The sequence below is a fragment of the Coenobita brevimanus genome, chromosome 11 (assembly GCF_032717465.1).
Source record: "Coenobita brevimanus isolate Jiangsu-jjx chromosome 11, ASM3271746v2, whole genome shotgun sequence".
Taxonomy (NCBI): Eukaryota; Metazoa; Arthropoda; class Malacostraca; order Decapoda; family Coenobitidae; genus Coenobita; species Coenobita brevimanus.
Window position 1 is genome coordinate 310342 of NC_136964.1, and position 25939 is coordinate 336280.

Here is a 25939-nt window from a genome sequence, read left to right on the forward strand (position 1 = left end):
GTCGATAGCCATTCATCCTCAGTTCTCTTTTCTCGTATGCAGTAAAGAGGATACTGGATCTCACAGTCAAAGCATGAACCCCAGGCCTTCTCTCTTGTCCTGTCATCACGGTGGAGGGTTGAGGAAGAGCAAAACATTATACGGTATTGGAGAACGAGGATCATATGTTCGATAGAAGTTAATCCCAAGTCACCTGTACTGTTGGAAACCACAGTAATGCAGGGAATAACGAGCCTTGCCCAGGTGATACACTTTAACAGTCGTACTCTTACTGGCACTATAGGCATCGTAACTTCATATTGTGACCGATTTGCTCGTATTCTCGATATTTTTGTTTTTAATACAGGGAAGCCCGACAGATTGTTCCCCCAATATCCTTATGTATGTTACTGTAGCAAAGTGTATCGATATAAAACCAATGGAAATACAGTAGCAATGAGGAGGATTATAAGGTGTAATATGCAAAATAAATCTCTCAGTAAGCAGTGCCACGAAGACTCAGTGCAGCTTACAACAAGGGCTTTAACCGCCTTCTCGTGTACTCTCAGCATGGTGGAGGAGGGCTGAGCCGGGTGCTGGAGGGTGCAGCAGGTGGCGGGTGTGGAAGAAGTAGTTGAGATCGTCAGTGTGGAGGGTCGGCCAGCCCATCACTCCCAGGGACGCCGCACCAGCAGTGGTCGTGTGGCTCTGCGTCAGGGAAACCAGTGCTCGTTACATGGACCCCATTAAGTTACAGGGCCTCTTGTTGCTCCATGCCAATCAGGTGTGTGTGTGTGTGTGTGTGTGTGTGTGTTTTTGGGAGTTGAGAGTTATGTGAGTGTATGAATGTTTATTTACTTAGTTGTATAAAATATTTGAGATAAGCTTGTGTGTGTGTGTGTGTGTGTGTGTGTGTGTGTGTGTGTGTGTGTGTGTGTGTGTGTGTGTGTGTGTGTTTCATACAGTTATTTGATATGAATTATATTCGTGCCTGGTTCTTCAATGTTTCTCGAAAATGAGATGAGTGTAGCACACCTACTTTCAGCGGGACGTGATGCATCCAATTAATATAATGACATCGCATTTACCACAGCTGCAGGCCTCAACCAACCTGACCGTGGTGCTGGAAACAACTACAGCCGTGGACACAAGTGACAACCAGCACCCACGACACCCAGAAGGCCCTCTCGACCCTTCCTCTGCTGCCTCTCGGGCCTCAACCTCTCTCTCACTCCAGGTACAGTAAAAGTTTTCATTCATGTTGAACTTTTGAATACATTGGTGTTATCAGTTAGATCTTAATAATTATGCACTATTTTCTTTGCGTTGTTCAGTCAATATAACTATCTATTGCCAGACGCCATAATCCCGTAAGGGGTGGTCATAAACAAATCGCCTCCATGTCGCCCTCTCCCCCGTCATTTCACTGCCCTGCTCCCTGCTCACATCTCTCTCTCTCTCTCTCTCTGCGTTGTTATTGATCTTACTCTTTTGCTTAACATTCATCAATGCCTGGGATACATTTGTATAATGAAAGTTATATGAACTAAGTGTTTTAGACGTGAACGTATATATTAGAACAGGTATTGTCAGTCGTTAAGCATGTGTGTATATGTATGTGTGTGTGTGCAGGTGGTGGACACTAACTCCACTGCCCTGGTGACTCCACGCCTCACCCGGGCCCACAGCTGCTTAGTCCGCCACCACCACACCTGCGCAAACACACCCTGCCTCAACGGTGGTCGCTGCATCCACGGGGACAGGTAGATCTGAATCTTACAAGTAAAGAATCAGACGAGTAATAGGATAAGTTTGAGCTTGATAGTGATTTTAGGTTGTCTTGCAGACTGTTTTTCATATTAATCAGCTAGAACGACGATGTGCCTTTGCGTAAGAAGCCCCTTTACTAGAGTTACAGCTAGTCGATGATTTCTGTGTACTGGTAAACAAATTGATTGCATCCCAATAGTAACTGGGCAAACTGATTGATATTGTGATATTTGTTGATTTATGCTACCTTGTTTATAGATTGAGTCAATTTCAAAAGGCGAAATTGTCACATAATTTGTACACTCTTCCTGCATGTGCTGATGAAGTTGCTAAGATACATTCATCACAGTGCCGAACAGTTGAATCACCACATCTCTGCTTCAGTACGTAAGCATAACATAGTGTACAGCACCAGTTTTGAATGAGATAGCCCGGATTCAGTATGGACGGTGGACATTAACACTTAAGTGGTGATATGTGTTGGTGTGTGGTGCGTGGGAGGACTGCTGAGCCTCACGAAGTGAACTGTTAAATTTATGGCAATACTCGAGAATTAAAAAAAAAAAAAAAAAAAAGGAAAAATAAAATGAAGAGCATAATCAGGGTGAACAAATATTATAATGGGCCAGAGCACTGAGTGGTCCTGCCATCTGGTGGGAGTCTGTGAACTTCTCCCAGAAAAACGTTTTCCGGGTTTCAAAGATAAAAAATTTTCTATGCACTTTCATGTAGTTTCCTCAAATCACAAAATTTTTCAAATGCCTTTGACAATCATGCTATTGGTGTGTAAGTGGCATTAGAAAAGAAAAAAAAATCGTTAAACAGGAACCATCATCTCCATGGAATCAACTTCTGCATACACTTTACTATTCAATAAACATCCCATATAATTGGTGTAGGACTATAACATGGTAAATATATGAGGAAATGCTTTCATGCACAAATTTTGCCATGTTTTAAAATTCGCTGCCGGAGCAATGTACGACATGCTTTCCTTGTTGCTCTCTCACCACCTCTTCTACGTGGCGTGTCCCACAGCCTACGACGTTTGGCGTCCATGTTTGATGGAAACCTGGCATCCTTTCACTTATTTCATGAATGGGTGCTGGTCTGCAGTGAAAGTTGAATTTGATTTCAATCAGCCACGATGCAAACAAAGTTTGTAATTTTGCTAACTGTTCTTATTGTCAATGTCACACCGCTAAATGCTAAGTATAGAAACCCACAACTCTCAACATTGAACAAATCACATAGTTAATCAACTAAAAACGGTTACTCCCAATTCTCTGTGAATATCCGGAATATGGACCACAATACTAACAAGCACTACATTCTTGCTATCCTCTGTTCTATCCTCCACAGACCAGGAACATTCAACAAGCACTCCGCTACCTAGCAATAGCCGCTAACAACTGCGCTTCCAAGGCAGTGTAAGGGAGAAATACTAATAATAATAAAAAAAAAGTGTCATGTATAGACTGTATAGTCAACTAAACAGTTGTGATGATCTCAAACGGAGAGAGGTGTATTCTTACAGGGTGTGTGTGCCTTATGTTTCCTAGTCATAGTTGCTAAAAAATGTACTGCTTCAAGCCAGTGTAAGCAAAACTCTACTGTGTATCAGTGGAGAATATGTACAGTATAAATATAAGCACGACAAAAGGAAGGGAAGATCTGAAACGAAGAGAGAGTTTAGTGTAGGGAGAGTGTAGATGTGATGGTGGTGGAGGGTGTTGTGGCCATCACTCACCGACCTGCTTGTAAGGCGATGCTATATCATCACCTTCGGCCACGGTTGGTACTGATTTGTTTCACAGTATTCCTTTACTGTTCTAGTACTACCCTGTACTCCTATATGTAATACGTCATACCAATGCCTCCGTATTTCATAACATGGAGTGTAACCAATTTTTTTTTTTTTTTTAACAGAGTATGTGGCTACACACACACACACACACACACACACACACACACACACACATAGGTGGTCACACCCACGATTGTCCAATTACTAACTGTATTGGCTGAAGGTGTGTGGCACGACCCACCACCTTTTGTTGTATTAGCACTGTGTACCTTTATGACAATAAACAGTTCAGTTCAACCAAGTCATCCCATCACCGACGCACCTCGCCAGTCTCGTGTTTGTTTTATATTCGTACGTGTGGCAGAGCAGAGTACCGAATGGAAATGTCGCATGGCGAGTTTATCCATATCTTTCATCATTGTTTTTTAAGAAACGGAAATCCTATTACCCTTATTCGAACTATTTACCGTCTCTATACATGCATGAAGGCAATATTTCCACGTATACCCTCTTTAATACACCCCTAGAAATCACCTGATAGATAGGAGTAGAACATACTGTACACTTGAATGCTATTTTTTTTCCCAACCTATCTTCTTTCTAAGGCCATGAATATTGTAGAACCCTTAGTTTTTTTGGTGTAACCCTGATGTTCAATGTAACAACACTCAGTTTTAGCTGGCTTTGGGTAGAATAACATCAAATATTGGTAGCTGCAACCCTCACACCCGTAACAGCTTCATCTGGGAGAAGTTCACAGACTCCCACCAGATGTCAGGACCACTTAGTGCACTGGCTCATTGGCAGGCCACATCCAGACATTTGTTGAATTTCCTGAGTCACACATAGTTGAGATTCATATGTTTAACCACTTCAGTACAATGATGCCTCTTTTACTTTTATCAAGTCATGAACAGACAATTTCATGCAGCCTGCCAAAGGTCTGTAGTAGAGAGAGTAGGCCAGCATGCACTCCATTACAAGTTTCTCTATCAACACCAAACTACATGCACAGTACACACCACACTTCCTTTTCAAAATTTTGAAAAATGGCGCCGAATAACGTAGCCTCGGAGTCCCCAGGGGGGGGGGGACCATAAATGCCCCAACCTTCTGCCCGTCTCCCGGTGACGACTCAAGATGCCTGGAACCACTGTCTGACTCTCTTCTTCTTCATTTCTGCAACATTCGTGGCCTTTCCTCTAACTTTTGCTCTGTTGAGCACCACCTCTCCTTCTCTAAACTTCACCTTCTTTTGCTAACTGAGACTCAGCTGTCTGAGGCAACTGACAGCAGACCCTTTTCTGTATCCTCCTGCTTTCTCTATACTCATTTCAAAGCCAAAAGTGGTTGTTGCGTATATATACGCAACAACTTATATTGCTTTCGTGTTCCTGAACTCGATTCTTCTGAATTCTCTACACTCTGGCTTCGGCTTTCCTGTCATTCTCTGACTAAATATATCTGTGTTGTTTACTTATCTCCTAATTCTACTAACTATAAAAAATTCTTTGACTATCTTACTTCTACAATGGAACACATTCTATCCATTTCTCCTTTCTCTGAAATCTCCATTCTAGGAGATTTCAATGTTCACCACCACCTTTGGCTTTCCTCTCCTTTCACTGATCCACCTGGTGAACAAGCCTACACCTTTCCTATCCTTAATGACCTAGAGCAGCTTGTACAGAACCCTACCAGTATCCCTGACTGCATTGGAGAGTTCCAACATACTTGACCTCTTCCTTATAACTAATCCTTCTGCTTGCACTGTTAATCTTTTCTCTCCGTTGGGCTCCTCCGATCACAACCATATCACCTTTAACCTATCCTATCGCTCCGGTATGGCCTGCGAACCCTCCAGAGAAACGTCGTCTGTGGCACTTTGGAGCTGCAGATTGGGAGGCCCTCAGGCAGTACTTCTTTGATTTTCCCTGGAATGATTATTGCTTCCATGGCCAGGAGCCATCCAGGTGTGCTTTGCGCATTATGTAGGTTGTTCTCTCGGGCATGGAAGCATACATTCCTTTCTCATATCCTTTGACTATGCACGAAAGCCTTGGTTTAATCACGCTTGTTCTAATGCTGTCCGCAACAAGGAGAGGGCCTATAAAAGGTACCGGAGCCAACCCACCCCTGAATTACATCTTTTATACGTTTCTGCCCGCAGTTGTGCTAAGTCTGTTCTTTGCTCTGCTAAAATCAGTTTCATCCAAACAAAATGCTCTCAACTCTCTAACTCGAATTCTTCCCGCTCCATCTGGCACCTTGCCAAAAACCTTTCTAACAACTTTACCTCATCAACCTTCCCTCCTCTTTTCTACCCTGATGGCTCTGTAGCTATTTCTTCTACTGACAAAGCAGATCTCTTTGCACAGACTTTCTCCTCCAATTCCACCTTAGACGATTCCGGTGCTGTTCCTCCATCACTTCCCCCCTCTGACTTCTTCATGGCTGACATTAAAATTGCTTCAGCTGGTGTATTTTCTGCTGTCACAGGCCTCAATACTAATAAGGCATATGGGCCTGATGGAGTCCCTCCTGTTGTTCTCAAGAACTGTGCTTCTGTGCTTACACCCTGCCTAGGCACTCTTTTGCCTCTGTCTGTCAACTTGTACCTTTCCTTCTTGCTGGAAGTTTGCTCTCATTCAGCCAGTCCCAAAGAAGGGTGACCATTCCCAACCCTCTAACTATCGTCCAATTGCTTTAACATCCTGTATCTCAAAAGTTTTCGAGTCTATTCTTAATAGAAAATTTTTAAAGCATCTTTCCTATCACAACCTTCTTCCTGATCGTCAGTATGGGTTCCGTCTGGGATGCTCCACAGGCGATCTTCTCACCTACCTTTCAGATTCCTGGTCATCCTCCTTTCGGGACTTTGGCGAAAGCTTTGCCATTGCACTTGACATCTCAAAGTCTTTCGATCGAGTCTAGCATAAATCTTTAATTTCCAAACTGCCCTCTTACGGTTTCTATCCTTTTGTCTGTACCTTCATCGCTAGCTTCCTTTCTGGTCGTTCTATAGCCGCTGTTGTAGATGGCCATCAGAGGTGTTCCTCAGGGCTCTGTTCTATCACCAACTATCTTCCTTTTATTCATCAATGACCTTCTAAGCTGTACATCTAACCCTATCCACTCATACGTTGATGACTCCACCCTTCACCTTTCAATTTGATTCCCACAACCTCCATCTCAACAGTTACTTCAGCACATAAGGGATGAGGCTATAACACACCTAATGTCTGACTTGGCTCGTATCTCTGACTGGGGTAAAAATATTCTGGTTGTTTTTAATGGACCAAAGGCTCAGTTTTTACACCTATCAGCCCAACAAAATATTCAACAGGTATACCCACTAATGTTTAATAATATTCAGCTTATTCCTGCATCATCATTGAACATGCTTGGGGTTTCATTTACTCGGGACTTATCTTGGAAAGATCATATTACATCTCTTGTACAATCTGCTTCCAAGAGATTGGGTGTGCTAAGCCGACTCCATTCCTTCTTTACCCCTGCACAATTGTTGACTTTATTCAGGGGTTTTATCCGCCCCTGTGTGGAGTACAACTCTCATGTGTGGGAAGGCTCCCCACATAGAGCTCTTCTCAATAGGGTGGAGTCAAAGGCTTTTCATCTCATTAACTCCCCCTCTTACTGACTCCCTTCAACCTCTGTCTCTTCACCACACTGTTGCATCTTTATCTCTTTTCTATTGCTGCTTCAATGGTTACTATTCCTCTAAACTATCTACATGCATTCCTCCACCTCTACAACGGGCGCATAACACCCATCTAGCAGCAAACTCTCACCCCTTTTCTGTCCAACTCTCTAATGCAAGAGTTAACCGTTACTCCCAATCCTTCATTTATGCAACAGGTCAACTCTGGAACCGTCTCCCTTTGTCTGTATTTCCTGCTTCCTATGATCTCCAGTCTTTCAAATGCAGTGTGTCCAGGCATCTCGAAATGAATGGATCTTAAATTTGACTCTCTCTTGTATTTTGTTTTTCTCTTGGAAGGAAGAGTTTTGCGGGCTCGTTACCTTTTGTTCCTTCTTCCTCACATAAAAATAAAAAGTGATGGGGTTAATTATGGGTATATTTAACCTCTCTAGTTTCAAAAGTCTTATCTAGATAAATATTATCTTCTTTAGAAAGCAAGAATAAAATGTAAAGTGCGTTGCCAGATTGAATTTAACGTTGGTGTATCGTCGCATATACTCGGAATAAAGAAGACAATATCGATGGAAATTGCACGTGGTAGAACATAACGAAACATTAAGATTGTACTCTATGGTAAAACAAAAATACCCTTAATACGTGGGAAGCATCTTGCTGTGGAAATATGCATTTACTTTCTTCTTTCCTGTATCGTCTCTGGACTGTCATGCAGATCACAGAGGCTGGTGTATTTATAATTTTGCTTCTCTGATAGGGAAATGGCTTTTTTTTTTTATTTTTATCATTCAGTGACGGCCCAGGCCAGTGTATGAATATTTTTTATATCTGACAGTGAATGGCTGCCTTTTTATCACTGGTGGATCTAGTGACGAACAAGGCCATTTATGAAACGCAGGCCGTATTTTTGCATGACCACATAGTACAAGAATTAATAAACGAATCGTAGACAAGATTAGTTACATCAGCACAGCTTAGACGAAGGACATATTGCTCCATCACACATAAATTATTTCTATTAATATTTTTACCGTGTCCATACGATAAAATCACCTGGTAAAAGCAAGAAAAAATTGAAATACAGAACGTTGCAAACGGTTACGTCGCAAAGAGGTTTAGTCAACATTATTTCCGGTCCCTTCGCTGCGGAAGTTCTCCCCTAGACGTAACAAAAGCTTCAAACTGTAGTAAGAATTAAGCGTATATCACTGTTGCAGTGAAGATGGTTAAATGCAATGTGCACTGTCCCTTAAGAAACTCATGACTTGATTCCTAGAAGGGAAACAAATCTGTTGCATAGTAATATGTTGTACCTGTTATGTAGCACGTATGTAAGGGTTTGCATGCCCGATGTACAGAAACATGTGATTGTCAGGTGTGTGTGTCCAGGTGGGTCGTGGGGGCCCCAGTGCAAGATCCTGAGCCGCACGTTCTCTGGGAAGGACTGGGCCTGGGTGCGACCACTGCCACCCTGCCTTCCCCTGACCATCTCCCTCCGTGTCCTCACCAGCCGCCCCCACGCCCTGGTGCTCTACTCGGGGCCCCTGGCGCCCCTGCCACGCCAATCCCATCACCCACCCACGCCCATGTTGGCCCTTCAGCTGAGGCGCGGCCGCCCACAGGTCATGGTGGAAGGCGGAGCGAAGCCTGTTGTGTTGGAAGTTCCCACTGTGGTCAGTGACTGCGAGTGGCACACACTACACATTAGGCTCAGCACTCAGGTAGGTCACAGTGTACCTTAAATTAGCAACACAGGTAAATAACAATGGAATTTATAATCACTACTATAGAGCATTCAAGTGACTTCTTTTGTCCTGCTGGTTACTTTGTGTTTTTCTGTTTTCCATACACGACAACTATTGCCTTTTATTGCTTTCATGGTATTTTCCAGTGCCTTTCTTTTTCCATGTGGTCTCCCTCGTGCTTTCTAACGGAAGTGTTTTCCGATTCCCGTCTGGTGTAAGCACAGTTTAACGGGAAGACCTAACCGGCAGGTTAGGTTATTTCAGGCTAGTTTGGTTAGGCTAGTTAATAAATGGTAGCTGGGTTTTATGATTGACAGTGACTGCAGCACACGAGAGAAAATGTATGCAAGTGGAAAAACGGAAAAATATGTAGGATGACAAGACGAAGACGAACAAATCGCGATACACAACAATAAAACAAGAAGCATTCCAAGAGTTCAACATCTTTTCCCACCAACTGGTCTATAGGCCGAAAATTTGACATTGCCTTGTGATCTTGGCCCTCAACTGATAACTCGGTCGAATGACTACATTCTTGCCCAGTCCTTAGTCTTTTCAACAAGTTTGGTTCAGATCAAATTAAAACTGAATTTTCTTTGCCCAGTGGCCTTGGCCTTTGACCTTTCCCAGTGATCTTGATGTTTGACTGTTTGGTCGCAAAATTGAATCTCATCAGTCTTATTTGAACTTTAACCCTCCCACAAAGTTCAGTAAGTCGGATGAACATTATACGTTGACCTTGCAATGTGACACTGACTCTTTGTCTATTGTTCTCAAAACCAGTGTGTCAGCCTCTTTGGTGACCCTTAACCCATCCACCAAATTTGTTCCATATCATATCAGAACTCTGTTATTTTGTTCACACAAAGACATACTGGTCTGTCTTTGACCTTGCCCTCTGACCTTGACCTTTGATTGTTGCCAAAAGTGAATCGCCTCATTGCTGTCAGATCCTTAGCCCTCCCACGAAAACTATTTTTGTACTTCATGTCCTGCGACCTTAATCTTTGACCTTTCTTTGTAAGTGTGACCCCAGGAATCCTTTATTCTTGTCTTATCCTCAACCATTCCACAAAGCTTGGCCTCTATTACATAAATTTTAAGTTGACCTTACTCTGTGACCTTGACCTTTGATCTTTTGTTTTAAAGAAGAGTGTTTAGTCCTTGGTATACCCTCAACCCGACTACGTAGTTTGATTAAAATCGGATTAACACACACACACACACACACACACACACACACACACACACACACACACACACACACACACACACACACACACACAAAACACCCGCTCTTGCTTCACGGGAGCCGATGTAAAAATATCTAACGTATTTAGAAGGAAGAAAATTAATGTTTGTAGGAAGCTGTATCTGGTGGTGACCATAATCTCGATACTTACTGGAACGTATCTCAGCGACTTCATTTACATGGTCATTTTATGCAATATAGTCAGGGTCCTTATTCTCAGAGCTTCTTATAAATTTTTGTGTGTCAATTCTCCACACAGCTACCCACACTCACGAGGGTCCAGAATATTGCAAAGGTGTGTGTGTGTGTGTGTGTGTGTGTGTGTGTGTGTGTGTGTGTGTGTGTGTGTGTGTGTGTGTGTGTGTGTGTGTGTGTGTGTGTGTGTGTGTGTGTGTGTGTGTTAAAGTATCGTAAATAGCCTTTTAAAAATACAAAGATCTTTATTTTCATTCACTAGTTCCCCTGACATTTTGAAACTGATTTGTATTTTTAATGCTATACTACATTCCGTGCGACACACGTGTGGAGTCTGTGTTGTTTTGGTACGTGTTTATTCGTACCTTCAAAGCTCTTAGGCAATGGTACGGATTTGTTTTCTCGTCTGTGTGCCGTGATATATCTTCAGAACCACGTGACAAAACTAATGGAAAAAATCTGGAAAAGAGTTCATTGAAATCTAGAACCTCCTTGAAAATAACTAAGATGTGCACGTGCACGCGTGTGTGTGTGTCGTATTTATTACATTTGTAGCTCGTGTCAACCAGAAAAGGACTTCAGAACGTGTTGCACTATTACATGAAATAAAGTAGTGGCATTTTGTTTAATTTATGTAAATTTTTAGCGACTCCGAATACAAAAAGTGCTGTCATTGAGCCTGTCTCATGTATGTAAGCTATGTGTATGTATGTATGTACTGTATGTATGTATTCTGTTTCATGAATATGATCCGATCTGGATCAAAGTTGTGTGTGTGGTTCTGGAAATTTGTTAACTTTTTTTCCTGATCAGTCAAGGTTGACGATCAGGGGTCAAGAACAAAGTTCGAGAAATGCCATTATCATGGATGCTTTTTTTTTTTTTTTTTTTTTTTTTTTTGGTGTCCGAGTCTGGGAATAGGCTTGACCGCCTGGGTTAAAGGCCCAGTTGTCCTTCCTACATACCATACACCTCTACATGCTTGGTCCGATCTAGATCAAACTCGGTATACAATGTGTATGGCGATGTGAAAAAGTTATTCGATTTTGGTGCAGTTGATAAAAGGTTGTGGCGGGTGAAGGTCAGTGTTGGGACGCGGGGCCATCCTGCATTTTGAGCTCTAGATATTTTTTAATGACCTTTATATGTAGGCGATGTGACATTCATAACGTTTCAGTATCCACTGAAAATCTACTGAATCAACTTCCTGGTTACATAGCAGAGTGAGATCATTTCTGTATTACTCTAAAAAAATGGAGTTCTTAGGGCTTCGGAAATAAGAAAGAGAACTAGGAGGAGGCCGTAGCACGGGCCGAACAGGGTAGTACTCCCGAGGGGAATGGGAATGCTGGTGATAGGGAGAGCTGGAGCTCCTGTTTCACTAGCTAACCATCCCCCTTTGCTGACCTTTTCAGTGTTACAGTAACATGGAGAGTAGACCAGCATACTCTCCCAAACATTTCCTCTACTTATCTATGCACTACACCACATGCACTTTACATTTCACACAACGTATCCCACTACGTTACAGGGGTTGGCGCCAGCAAGGGCATGCGGCCAGAAAACTTTGCCCCCGCTACCTAGTGGCGGACTTCTGGGGGGAGGCGTGGCGGGGGTTCCGCCGGCATAGATCATGGGGTCCAGGGCGAAATGGGGCTCGGGCCTGTGCTAGAGGGTACAGGGCACTGCGGTTCCCAGGCTGCCGCTTCCGCCCAATAGAGAGGGGCCCGAACCTGGGAGTAGCGCCCCAGGAGGCTGCCCTATCAGTGGGTGTATAATGGCGGGATAGTTGCAGTGCCAAGACGCGCTTGGAGGGTGTCCCTGCAGCTGTCCTGGCAGGGTGCCCCGAGGTCACTACCACAGCCACTGGTAAGCTGGTGGGCGATCCATTGCCTGGACCTGGGATTGTGCAGTGAGTGGGACCTGTGCTGTGTCTGTCCCCATTTATTAATACTGAAGATGACAAAACAAAATAGGTTTCAAAGCAAGCCTGAGGACAGTAAATCACCCATGGGGATGAGGGTGGGTTCATGGAGTCTGGGAAGGTTGAGGGGAAGTAGTTGAGGCATTCAGTAGGAGGTGGGTGGATGTGGCGTGTTTGCAGGAAGTCCGGTACAGGGTGGATCAGCCAGAAAGATTGTTGGGAAGGACTGTTGCTATAAGTTGTTTTGGCAGGGGGGGACAGACGGATATGGAGGTGTTGGTGTGATGGTTGCGGAGAAATGGGTGGAATATGTTATGAATGTTTTGAGAGTAAGCAATAGGATATTGGTAGTGAAAATTCTGTTGGGAAGAAAGATAGCTGTGATTATATCGGCATATGCTCCACAGGCAGGATTGGATGAATCAGAGAAAGATAGATTTTGGGATGATTTAATACATGTAGTGGGTGGTATACGGGATGATGAGATAGTGATTTTGGGAGGGGACTTAAATGGTCAGGTAGGTGAAGCAGCACAAGGTTATGAAGGAGTGCATGGGGGATGTGCATATGGTCTAAGGAATGCAGAAGGGGAGAGGATACTCGAGTTTGGGGAGGCAACGGACATGATTGTGTGCAACACATATTTTAGGAAAAGAAACAGTAGGTTAATTACGTATGAGTCTGGGGGAAATAGCAGTCAGATAGATTATTTTCTGGTTAGGAGGGCCGATAGGAGGTTAGTGAGGGATGTTAAAGTTATAGGAAGTGAGGAGTGTGTGCAGCAGCACAAACTATTGATTTGTGATATTGTGCTTAAAGAACAAGAGATGAAAAAGAGGACTTATGTACCTAGGAGGAAAATATGGAAGCTGAAAAACCAAGTAGTAAGAGATGCCTTCTATACCGAGTTGAGGAGAGTGGTGGCTGAACAGGGAGCTGTAGACAGAGGCGTTAATGAACAGTACAGAGCCCTCAAGAACAATTTCTTGAGAGTTACTGATGTAACATGCGGCTGGACAAGAGGACCACCAAGACATAAAGTAACTTGGTGGTGGGATGAGGGTGTAGAAGCTGCAATTAAGGAGAAAAGAAGGCTTTTCCGGGAATGGAAGAAGGGTGGTAGCAAAGAGGAATATTTGGCTGCCAAGCGTAGAGCTAGGAGAGAGGTATACAGGGCAAAGTCTGAGTCACAGAGACAATTACTTGATAACCTAAATCATGGGGAAAGGAAAAATATATTTAGGGTGGCAGGTCAGGTGAAGAGGGATAATCGGGATATCATAGGTGAGCAGTGTGTGAAGAATTATGAAGAAAGGGTAGTGGTGAACAGTGAGGATATTAAAGATGCATGGAGAGAGCATTATAACCGGTTGTTGAATGAGGAGTTTGACTGGGACAGGGAAGGTTTGGAGCCAGCAGATCCAGTGTCTGGCCCTTGGCCTTTGATTGATACTGCTACTGTGAGTGAGGCAATAGGCAGGATGAGGGTGGGGAAGGCAGCAGGTGTTTCTGGGTTGACTGCCGAAATGTTGAAGGCCTCAGGCGATATAGGGGTGAGTTTAGTCACTGACCTGATAAATAGGATTATTTATGAGTGTGTTGTCCCAGATGATTGGCTGAAGAGTGAAATTGTAAATGTGTTTAAAGGGAAGGGTGATGACCTGGAAAGAGGAAATTATAGAGGTATAAAGTTTTTAGATCAGATAATGAAGGTAATGGAGAGAGTTTTAGGAGGTATGATTAGAGAAAGAGTGAATATTGATGAGATGCAGTTTGGGTTTATGCCAGGTAGGGGGACCACTGATGCCATATTCATTGTTCGACAGCTTCAGGAAAAATATATTGGTAGGAGAAGGGATCTTCATTTTGTTTTTGTTGATTTGGAAAAGGCCTTTGACAGAGTCCCTAGCGAGGTGGTGAAGTGGGCAATGAGAAAGCTTGGCTTGGAGGAGTGGCTGGTTAGGGTGGTTATGGCCATGTATGTGGGTGCTCACACCCAGGTGAGAGTGAATGGAGATTTGAATGATGAGTTTTCCGTGAATGTTGGTGTGCATCAGGGGTCAGTCTTGAGTCCCATGTTGTTTAGCATGGTACTTGAAGCCCTTTCACGTGACTTTAGAAACGGACTCCCGTGGGAGTTGTTGTATGCTGATGATTTGGTGTTGATTGCAGAGAATGAAAGGGAGGCGGAGGAAAGGTTTAGGAAGTGGAGAGATGGTATGGGGCAAAAGGGTTTAAGGGTAAATGCAGATAAAACAAAAGTGATGATATCTAGGGTTGGTGGCGGTACTGTCAAAGACGAGGGAGAGTGGCCATGTGCAGTTTGCCACAAGGACGTGGGAAGTAATTCCATCTTGTGCGGTGTGTGTGATAAATTGGTGCATAAGAGATGTAGTGGTGTCAGAGGTGGACTACGAGATAATGCTGATTTTATGTGTACGGCGTGCCGGGGTGAGCAGGTGGAGATCGTCAGACGTGAAAGGATTGAACTTGCTGGTGAATCTTGAGTGTGTGGAAGAGTTTTGTTATTTGGGAGACATGTTGTGTGCTGGAGGTGGGGCTGGAGCTAGCTCTGTGGCTAGGGTGAGGAGTGGTTGGAAGAAGTTCAGGGAGCTCTTGCCTCTCCTGACATTGAGAGGGCTCTCCCTACGTGCTAAGGGGTCTTTGTATGCAGCATGTGTTAGGAGTGTGATGCTGTATGGCAGTGAGACCTGGGCAGTGAAGGAGGAAGACATTCGCTGGCTCAGACGTACAGAAATGACAATGATTAGGTGGATGTGCAGTGCGTCCCTGCGTCCAAGGCCTGGAGGGGCTGGGTTTACAATGGAAGAGTTGAGAGGTAGGATGGGACTGGAGTGTATTGGTGTTGTGATGAGGAGAGGTAGATTGAGGTGGTTTGGACATGTGGAGAGGATGGGGGATGATAATTGGGTGAGGAAGGTGAGAAGTGTTAATATTGGGGGTGGGGTTATGAGGGGTAGACCGAGAAAGACATGGGACGAGGTCATTAAGTGTGACCTTAGGGTTAAGGGACTGAACAGGGAGGCTGCAATGGATCGTGCAGCGTGGAGAGCCGCCATTAGGTGACCAAGGCCGACACATCCAAGCATGTTGGAGCCTTTAAAAACGAAACGAAACATATAAAATCACGAGAACTATCAGTACAGTGTTAGATGAGGCGGACCACACAGCTTTTCACTCATCATTCCGGCCTTCCAGATCTCAGCTCCAATTTACACGCAAAAACTATCCACATTTTATGTGTGCTTCACAGTTGGTAAAGGCCATTCCATCAGTCAAAATCCCTTGTCGTATGCATCTCTGTAATTAGTAAATTTGTACATTTCTGTCCTTTGTTAATTCTTTTTCATCCTTAAATGCCATACGCGTTTGCCAGTCATTTACCACACCCAGTCATCTTTTCGATCTTCCAACCCTCTTTATGCCTCCACGCTTAGTGACACATATAATATTTTACCACGCTGTTTGTATTAATTTTCGCATATATAACTGTGCCATCCAAACAGAAACTTTCGATCGATAGACTTCCTTCCTCCACATATTTCATGGTTCTCTGTGTTCCTTATCCTATCCAACCAACGCCACCCACATGCATTTCTGAACAGTTCCACTTTCCACTGCTCTCACTCATCATTTCTCAAACTAATGCTATGCTCTTTTAATATCGACAACAGTAATAATAGTAGTAGTAGTAGTAGTCATAGTAGTAGTAGTAGTAGTAGTAGTAGTAGTAGTAGTAGTGGTGGTGTTTTTGGTGGTAGTGGTGATAGTGATGGCTTATATGAAATGTGAATCCTATGGAATGCAGCCTTAAATTGCCCTTTTCCTTCAGTCCATCATCGTCCTTTCAGGGGATAGGGAAGTAGTTGGGGGCCGATTGATTAAATAGGCAGTTGTGCCCTGATTATTTCTGTGCCACCATATGAAGGCGTCCCGTTATTGAATCACTGATGAATATAAATTATGTACCAGCATTTAATACCAATTATCGAATTTTGAATGGAGCACAGAGAACTAACTTTAAGGCCCTAAATAAAAAAAGCAGCAGCAAGTGAGGATTCGAAAGATTTAGTACTGAAGGAGTGAGAGAATTTTACGGTTTGTAGAGGAAGCGAAGTACAGTTTCATCATCTGATGGAAGGAAATACCAGAGAATACTATCCTAGGTTGTAACAGGTAGCCTAATTGTACAGTTCGTGCTCACAGGGCATGGCGGTGGTGGTTGACTTGTGTGGCCGTGGTCTTCAAAACTCGTCACTGGATGATTCACACTGTGCAGCACGGACGTCTTGGCGTGACCTGAGGCTGCTGGACACCTGGCCTCTGCAGGTGGGTGGCCTGGCCCACGATCCTCCGAGCTCTGCTGACCATGGGTGGAAATATGCTCCCACACCACGACCACTGGTTGGATGCATCTCACACCTTCGCCTCAACGGTCAGGTAAGAATTTATAGATTAAAGGTGTGAGTATTGAAGTTTTTTTTTTTTTTTCTGAGACACAGCAGCCTTTACTGTTCCGTAGTTTTCTTGCAGCTTGTGGACCTGGGCGAACCAGCCTACAGCAAGGGTGGCATAAGTGGTTGCCAGCCCCAGGAAGAGATGTGCAAGGGTGGTTGTGGGCATCGGGGCCAGTGTGTGGGCGGCCTCCATCAGCCACAGTGTGTGTGTGACCCAGGGTGGACGGGGCCAGGATGCACAACATCCACACTCCCGGCTACCCTCGTCTCTGCATCTTACTTCAGGCTGGTCCCAAGTTTAACTCCTGGATCGCATATCCTGACAGCACAACTGAGGTTCAGGATCAGGGATAGTAGCAGTATCATTCTTCTTAGCTTGCTTACCCGCCATCAGGATGCCGTCTTCTTACTGCACGTGAGTCATTCTTTCCATTTTGACAAGAGCAATAATTTGTCAGAAAGATGCAGCATTTGCAATGAAGTTGTTCATAATGTAACAGTGTTGCTACAGAACTGTTTGCACTGTAGGGGTTCAAGGTTCACCCCATGGTCCCCCTCAGCTACAGGCAGGGATAGCGTGTGTTCGAGTGTTCGGAGAAGGATGGGCAGGTAATTCTGCCTGTGCGGAGAGCCAGCCACTGGATGATGGAGAATGGCACATGGTGACGGCTGAATACCACCGGTACAGCTTAGTGATCGCCGTGGATGATGGCGATGGTTTGCGTCACAACGAGTCCCTTGTGTCTCTGGCTGCCTCAGAAGAGGATCACCTGAGAACACTGGTTCACTTACCTTCAGTGCCTCCACTTTTTGACGACAGTGACACAGTGATGCTGGGTGGCGAGGTCCCGGGATATTTGAGACAGAATCTTGCTGAGCCATTGGATGACCCGGATGAGAGTAAGTGTTGTTAGCTTGAATGTTTGTTGTCAAATAAATCAAAGCGTGTAACGACCATTTCTGCACTGTTTGCAGGTATTTTCGTTAAAATAGATCCAAGTGCTCATTTGCCAACCACGTCGGTACAACAGCATTAAACACCACAGAATTAGAATACATTATAAGTGCCACAAATATGCATGACGTCTCAATGCAGTTTCACACTCAAAATAGTGATACTCCAGACCTTTGTAATTTACCTGTTCAGCTTTCAACATTGTCCTCCATGGATAACCTTCCTCTTTCTTCTCTCTTATTCAAAGCCGTAACAGCTAGTTATGTTTGATTTTTAGCCCTTCTAGAGCAAGAGGTAACTTCTATTCTGAATAAAATAATTTGGCGATATCCAGAATACAATAGTTCACTTTTGCAACATCAGGATGTATTAGTGCAAACAGCTGTTAATACCAACTTGTTAACTGTTAGATTATAAGAACTGGACATTGAGGACAATAATAACTGATTTTTTTACTGATGTGCAATAAAGTTCAATAAACAATGGTTTTTCAGTATGTTTCATGAGATTCACAATTTAACCTAAGAATGTGTATAACTGGTGTTTTCTCTCCGTGCTCTAGAAACATGTTTGCATGAATTAATAATGCCATCCATTCTTATTAAGAAAATGTTAATCATGTGCTAAGACCATATTTATTTCTTAAGCATGTTCCATTTTTCTTTGATCTTTTTGCAGATGTATCAGTGTGTGTGGATGACGTGCGGGTGTGTGGGCACGCTGTACCGCTGCTCCCTACCACCAATGACAGCAGGTGGGGCCTGGAGTCCGGTTGCTCCGCCCCTGACGCCTGTCTGAGCACCACCTGCCTCCCACCTCTCACATGCATCTCCACCTGGGGCGTTGCAACCTGCAGGTGTTGTACAAATTCACTCAACATTATGCACCATGCTATGTATCTTGATATAGCTGGCCCTGTCTGACAAGCAGTCCTAGCTTTTCACCACAGAGAAATGTGTCCTAGATTTTTTTCTTTTATTGCTAAATGAAATCAGATAATACGATATGTTTTCACTTCATGTTCCCACAAATGACCTATTGTTGACGTGACCCTGGTGCAGCTGCGGTCCTGGGCGTCAGTTGGCGGGCCACGATTGCCGTGACGTGGACGAGTGCCAGTGGCAGCCGTGTCTGCACGGTGGGTCCTGCCACAACCTGCAGCCCGGCTACCAGTGTGTGTGCGGCCCCACCCACACGGGGGACCACTGTCAGTGGACACACATTGCAACCGTACCACACCCACTCACAGTTGCTTTAGTTATTGCCGCAGTCACACTATCTATACTTATCATTGGTATGTTTCACTAATGTTAGACAGTTTTATTAAGTAAGTGAGGCTGGTCACTCTCATCTTAAAATGCCAGGACCAGCCTGCCTAGTCCCAGACTCCTACGCTCCTCATGGAGCACCACAGGACTGGATGATGATGATAGAAATTACCTTACGGAAGTATTACTAACTATGATGATCTTGAAATATGGCGTAACATTTCTATTTTGCTGCAGCAGGCAACGTAATACATTACATTAATTTTGCCCGTGCTCCTGCCAGTGGTTGCTGGCGTATTTATTTCAGTGAAACTCCGACACCAGTGGTTCACGCTGGGACAGAGAGGTGACCACAAGGTGACGCAAGAGGCGGCAGGCCAGGAGGGCAACACCATCCTACAAGGAGATGAACCCCACTACACTCTGATCAAACAACTCAGACTCTCTCCAACCACCAGCAGACAGTATCAAGGTACACATCTCGTACGAATTCATCTCAGGCCAGCCTTATATTAAAATGTAAAATGTATGGAGCATTCGATATATGTCTCTTCATAGAGACAAAATTCTGTTCAGAACAACAACATATGCAGCAGGCTTAATATCTTTCGCCTCCCAGGAAAAATGCAGACAAGTAAAAACGATAGTGAGGTGGAGGGCAACAGTGAGGCTCCTGATGTGGCTGGGGTCGAGGGCAGAGCTTCGTGGCCCAAACCGCTGCCAGCCAAGGACGACCTCAGAGCCTATGCGTACGAAGGAGATGGGTCCAGTGCTGACTCCTTGTCTTCTGCGCTGTCCGGTCAGTACCAAATCAATGACCAGGCTATATTATCTAACTCCTTTAGCAAACTAAGACTATAAGCTTGATACACCTGCAGTCTTTGCGTGTGTGTGTGTGTGTGTGTGTGTGTGTGTAATTCACCTGGTCGGTCAGGATCACTTGATGGTCGTGATATGTCAGCTTTTATCCTCCCGGAAGGGAGCTGAGAGCTCATATAGTCCGATCTATGGGCAAGGCTGTGACCTTCACACACGCACACACCCGTCCCCTTGCTCAAGGGGGACAGTAACCACCCACTTCGTCAGTGAAACTTTTCGCAACCTGAGCGAGGCGCGAACTCCCGTCCACCAGTTGGCAAGCGAGAGCGTTACCACTGCACCAGCGAGCGGTGTGTGTGTGTGTGTGTGTGTGTGTGTGTGTGTGTGTGTGTGTGTGTGTGTGTGTGTGTGTGTGCGAACGGTATAACTTTATCTTGATCGATCTGAACAATGTTAAATATAAGGGTATGACAGATAAGGTGATAGTGATTTGATTTTGACGGTTGTAAGCCAAGATTAAGGTCACTGGAGAAGGCCAGTCCTAACAGTTTTAACTTGGTTTAAACGAAACTTGGTGAGGGTTGAGGGTCAGCCAAGGATTTTAAGAATAGGTCAGAGGTCAGGGGCACAAAACAAAGATAGAGTAGATTTGATTCGATTTGGACATAGCTGGATGAATCAAATAAGGCTGAGGTAACTCGGCTATTGAATCATTTGTAAAGCGAAGGTGTTGCATTGTATTGTACTCCTTATACATTCTTGTTTTCTCCAAATTATATTAAACTTACGGGAGTGATAATGGCAAAATATAATCTATCCAGTTTGGAAGGAGTACCCTAAGGTGAATGAAAATGTCAGGAGAGAAAGAGAAGAGAATAAAACAGGAAGGGGTGCTCAAAGAGGGCAGCATAGCGCCGTGAAAATGGTCCAAATGCTTAATATTTTACTTTGCAATCATGAGCTTCAACCGATTCATCTCAAAATCGAAACATTCCATTCATTTCTTTTTCTGAACCTTTCCACAAAGATTGGTGTAGTTCGGATAAAAACTAAACGAATTGACCTTGCTCTTTCACCTTGATTTTTCACCTATTGTTTTCGAAAATGCATCCCATCATTTCAATACCCTCCGACATTCCACTGAGTTTAGTCCAAATCAGATCGAAACCATTTGAGCTGTTGGGTCGGACACTTGACCTTGCTCTGTGATCTGATACCTGGACGCATCATTCTCAAAATCAAAGCACTTTATTATTGATTTACGCTGAGCCTTTCAACTAAAATTGGTCCAAATCGATTGATAACTGTAAGCTGGCCTTCTCGCACAACCCTGACCTTCGACCTGTTATCAGAAACAGTAGGCCAATCCCTTGGTGAACCCTCAACCTTTCCGCCAAGTTTGGTTGAAAAGACCTTAAGAAAAAAAGTTCATGTTATTTTAGTCATGCACAATCACCCACGGATCGAAAAATGACCTTCCCCTCTGACCTTGACTGAGTTCTTAAAATCAGATCTCTTTATCCGTGCCATACCCACAGCTTCACAAAATTTGGTCTACTGTTTAAGCTGACCATGCGATGCCACCTTTCCCCTGTGAATTTTCTCAGTGACTTTGGCCTTTGATTTTTCTCAGAGTCGAATACCGGTACCTTTATCCATCCCTTACCCAGAACCATTCCACGAAGACTGGTTTAAATCGGATAAAAAACTGTCTGAATTTTGTTGCCGTGGGACCACGAGCATTAACTGTTGTTATAAAAAAACTAAAGACCTCTGGCAGACACTCATCCATTCAACCATATGACAAATCAGATCAAGATTTTTTTTTTTTCTAATGCTCACGTAGATACAAATGGACCAATATTTAACCTTAGCCTGTGACCTTATCGTTTGCCTAATTGTCATCAAAATCGACTAAGTTCGTTCTTGCCATCTCCTCAACTCTTCCACCACGATTGGCCTTAATTAAATCAGTGTTTAAGTTCACCTTGCCGTGTGACCTTCCCCCGTGAATTATTGTTCTTAAAGTGTCATTCCCTTGCCTGACCCTCAAACCTTCCACAAGGCTTGGTTAAAATTAGATCAAAACTTTTTTTTAACCCTCCTCAGATACACCTACAGTTTCGCTTACAACTTAGGTACACCTGAGTCTGTCAAACCCAGCTTTTAAAAAATGCTGTACTGTCTCACATGTTTCACTTAATGAAATCCTGAATATACTACAAAGTATTAGGTCTTATCAGTTATTTAATTATACAAATAAGTTTTGAGTCACCTAACTCTACATATTTTAAAAAGAAAAAAATAAAATGCCAACTCATATATATATATATATATATATATATATATATATATATATATATATATATATATATATATATACTTAGGCTGCTTCCCCCAAGGAAAGGGAGGTAGCCGAGACAGGACGACACACTCCCTATTTACTCATTCATTCAAACACATTCATTCGCATCTTAGCCCCAAAGGGGAGAACGGACAGATCCTCACCGCACCACACCACAAAGGGTCAACTGCGCAATGCAATCAGTGACATCCGCAGCAGGGCCCGACAGCAGAACTGGTTTACCCCTGACACATCATAACAGACCCATCCCCTTACCCGCACCTGACCTGACTAGCTGATCTGACCAAATGCGGGAGAATATCCCCTCAGAGCTGCGTCATCACTTGTTCATTCACAGTTTCTCTCCATTTATTTCTGTCACACACAGCCACCCTTCCTTGCTCAACAGACATCTCTCTTCTCGCATCCAGCGCTCTCTTCACACTGTCCATCCATCCTATTCGTTGTCTTCCTCTCAGCCTTACACCTCTCACATCAGATCTAGTTATCTTTTTCACCAATCGCTCATTATCCATTCTCTCCATATGCCCAAACCATCGCAACACCCTCTGCTCAACACTACCAGCCATCTCCCGAACAACTCCAGTTCTCCTTCACACTTCATCATTTCGCACCCGATCCATACGCGTCACTCCACACATACTCCTCAGACACCTCATCTCCATTACATTCAAACTTTTCCTCTCTGCTACACCCATATTCCATGTTTCAGCCCCATATAACGCAGTCGGTACCACAACATCCTCATACAGCCTTCTCTTTACATCCATTCTAAGCGAACGACATTTAAACACTTTTTTCATTCCTGCCAGCACCTTTCCTACTTCATTTATTCTAAACTTCACTTCTGCATCTATTCTTCCATCCACAGCAACATGTGACCCTAGATATTTAAAACAATCTACCTCCTCAAGCAACTCACCATTCAAAACTATATTCATCCCCCTACCATCTATCAACCTCGTACACTTCATCACTTTACTCTTATTCTCATTTACTTTCAATTTCCTCCTTTCACACACCCTTCCAAACTCCTCTACCAACTGTCTTAATCTCTCCTCTGAATCAGTCACCAGTGCAGTATCATCTGCAAACAGCAGCTGCTTCAGATTCCACTCTCCACCATCAACATTCACCAGACTCAGACCTCCACCTAAAACTCTTGCATTCACCTCCCTTACAACACCATCCACGTAAATATTAAACAACCAAGGCGACATCACACATCCCTGTCGCAGCCCCACTCTCACGGGAAACCAATCACTCACAGCATTCCCCACTCTTACACACGCTCTACTATTTACATAAAAACTTTTCACCCCTTTTAGTAACCTACCATCAAGTCCATACAATCTTAAAACAGTCCACAAAGCCTCCCAATGAATTCTATCATACGCTTTCTCTAAATCCATAAATGCCCAAAACACATCCCTTGCCTTTCGCTAAATACTTTTCACACACTTGTCTCACAGCAAACACCCGATCAACGCATCCCCTCCCTCTCCTAAAGCCACACTGGTCATCACCAATGACCCCTCTGTACCCTCTCTAACTCTCATAATTAGCACTCTACCATACACCTTACCTACAACACTCAACAGACTTATACCCCTAAAAGCTAGTACATTCATACTTATCACCCTTTGCCTTTATACAACGGGACCACACAAGCACTTGCCCAGTCAATTGGCACCATACCTTTCACAAAGCACACATTCAACAATCTTACTAACCAGTCAACAATAGTCACTCCACCACCCTTCAGGCATTCCACAGCACACCCATCCATACCTGCAGCTTTCCTTTTTTCATCTCCTTTACTGCCTCCTGCACTTCCTCTTTCGTGATTAGAATCATTCAACTCTCCCAACACATTTATTCCTTGCACCCTTTCATCCGCCACAATCTCAGCCACCCTTTCCTCCTCTACATTTAACAATATATATATATATATATATATATATATATATATATATATATATATATATATATATATATATATATATATTGGCAGTGGCCATACACGAAAACAAAGAACACTATAAGCCTAGCACTTGTGTCAGCACTTGAGGGATGGAGGTCCTTCATTATGGGCATTGTGGATCCCAAACAGCATTAAAACAACCTTGCAAACTCGGAGTGAAAAATTCTCCCTCTCCTCAGGTACACCAGGGTCTCATAGACCCAACATGCAATTCTAAGTGATATATTGCAAAACAGAGAGACACGAAAGTAACCCCCTTACACCCTGCATGGGCAAAAAAAGTTAGGAAGCTATTTGAGATAGACAGGGATCCCTGGCATCTATAAGTTACTGAACTATAGCATCGAAATAATCGCCCGGGTCTGTCAGATCCAGGGTGTTCCTGAGGAGGGTTAATGCTCAGAGACAGAAAGCTCTTTGGGTGTCGCCACATTTGCCCCAAACATGTGATTCACAAGAGGGAACGAGGCTCAGCCAACCCTTGAGTGAATATAATTACCTATCTGGATGAAGAGGTTATACTTGCAAGTTCTGTAAAAAGCTAGTCTTGATAACCTCCTTTGACGTACTTTAAAGGTTGCAATATAATCGCTCCGTCATGAAGGTTCAGTTCAGTTCTGTTGATAGTAGAGAATTATTGCCTTTACAACGGCACTTCTCTGCACTTATATATCTATTTAAATAATCATCTGTTTCTTGTGACTGACAGAAGGTGAGATCAAGGTTTTACCCTAAGCTCACCTTTGCTTATAATGCCCCACAGGTGTGAGAGAGGAAACACTGGAGGGAGAGAGCATAATGCATGTCACGCCGGGATTCTTGGAAGTGATGGACCTCCTCAGACACCTTCCAGAGGCCGTCCGGTCGCCGCTGCTCAGGCCCAAACCGCCAGATCTCAAGCAGGACCCCTGTGCAGGAGAGACGCAGAAAGGTAAGAGTTGTTGGAAAGTAAGAAATGTAGCTTGATCGACGGCCGTAGTCTTAACTGGTGTGTGTGTTCTTAACTGATGCGGCCCATAAAGTCTTTTTCTTGGGAACAGGCTATGTTCACAATTGTAATTTTGTAGAAGTAACTTTCTTCTTTCAAACTAACACACCTCTTTGTAAACGCCCGCTGCTGATCATCCTTGTGTGTTCTGACATAAGGGCCTGCCTCTCCCCCAGGCCCCTCTCCCACACCCGCCCCTGCCCTCGTCCCACCAGAGTCGTCCACTACGGCGCTGTCCCGCGAGGACTGTCGACCCCCCTCACCATCGCCACATCCCGCTGTGCACAATTTGACGACGGGCAGCTGAGTTAACCATGGCCTGCTGAGTTGACCACGACCTGCTGAGTTAACCACGACCTGCTGAGCCACGACACACAGATATAACTTGACCATCCCCTACAGAACCACGTCGCGTCACACACAATCACAAACACTGATATCTGAAAAGTGTGTGCTTGATGATAAAGTTTTCTAGACTGATAAGAACTTCAGAGAGTGTTCCCTTCAAGGACTCAGAGTGAATTACAGTGTGTTTAAAGCCCATGTTGTGTAGGAAATATAGTGTTCTCTCAGGGATTGGCATGATATCTGGCGACTAACTGAACTTCTTGAGAGAGAGAGAGAGAGAGTCAGTATTTAAAAGGCATCGATGCATAATCATTTTTACTTGTCTGTGTAAGGTAAACGAGAGAGAGAGAGAGAGAGAGAGAGAGAGAGAGAGAGAGAGAGAG

General features: G+C 43.9%; 1 protein-coding gene across 1 annotated transcript; it reads left to right on the plus strand.

Annotated features, from left to right (window-relative positions):
• The first annotated feature begins 715 nt into the window (after positions 1 to 715).
• LOC145411394 (neural-cadherin-like) lies at positions 716 to 25515 on the plus strand. The gene is made up of 13 exons (XM_080281438.1): positions 716 to 763; positions 1073 to 1216; positions 1612 to 1742; positions 8611 to 8956; positions 16579 to 16812; positions 16906 to 17244; positions 17390 to 17729; positions 18463 to 18640; positions 18846 to 19078; positions 19336 to 19524; positions 19672 to 19851; positions 24984 to 25151; positions 25385 to 25515. Exons 1-13 carry the CDS (start codon positions 716 to 718, stop codon positions 25513 to 25515), a joined length of 2661 nt encoding a protein of 886 aa, XP_080137564.1.
• The last annotated feature ends 424 nt before the right edge of the window (positions 25516 to 25939 follow it).

Excerpts from the sequence above, each read along its gene's own strand:
- LOC145411394 (XM_080281438.1), top strand. The coding sequence starts at position 716 with ATGGACCCCATTAAGTTACAGGGCCTCTTGTTGCTCCATGCCAATCAG. Across the intron at positions 1,217-1,611 it reads CAACCTCTCTCTCACTCCAG|GTGGTGGACACTAACTCCAC; the intron begins GTACAGTAAAAG and ends GTGTGTGTGCAG. Across the intron at positions 8,957-16,578 it reads ACATTAGGCTCAGCACTCAG|GGCATGGCGGTGGTGGTTGA; the intron begins GTAGGTCACAGT and ends TCGTGCTCACAG.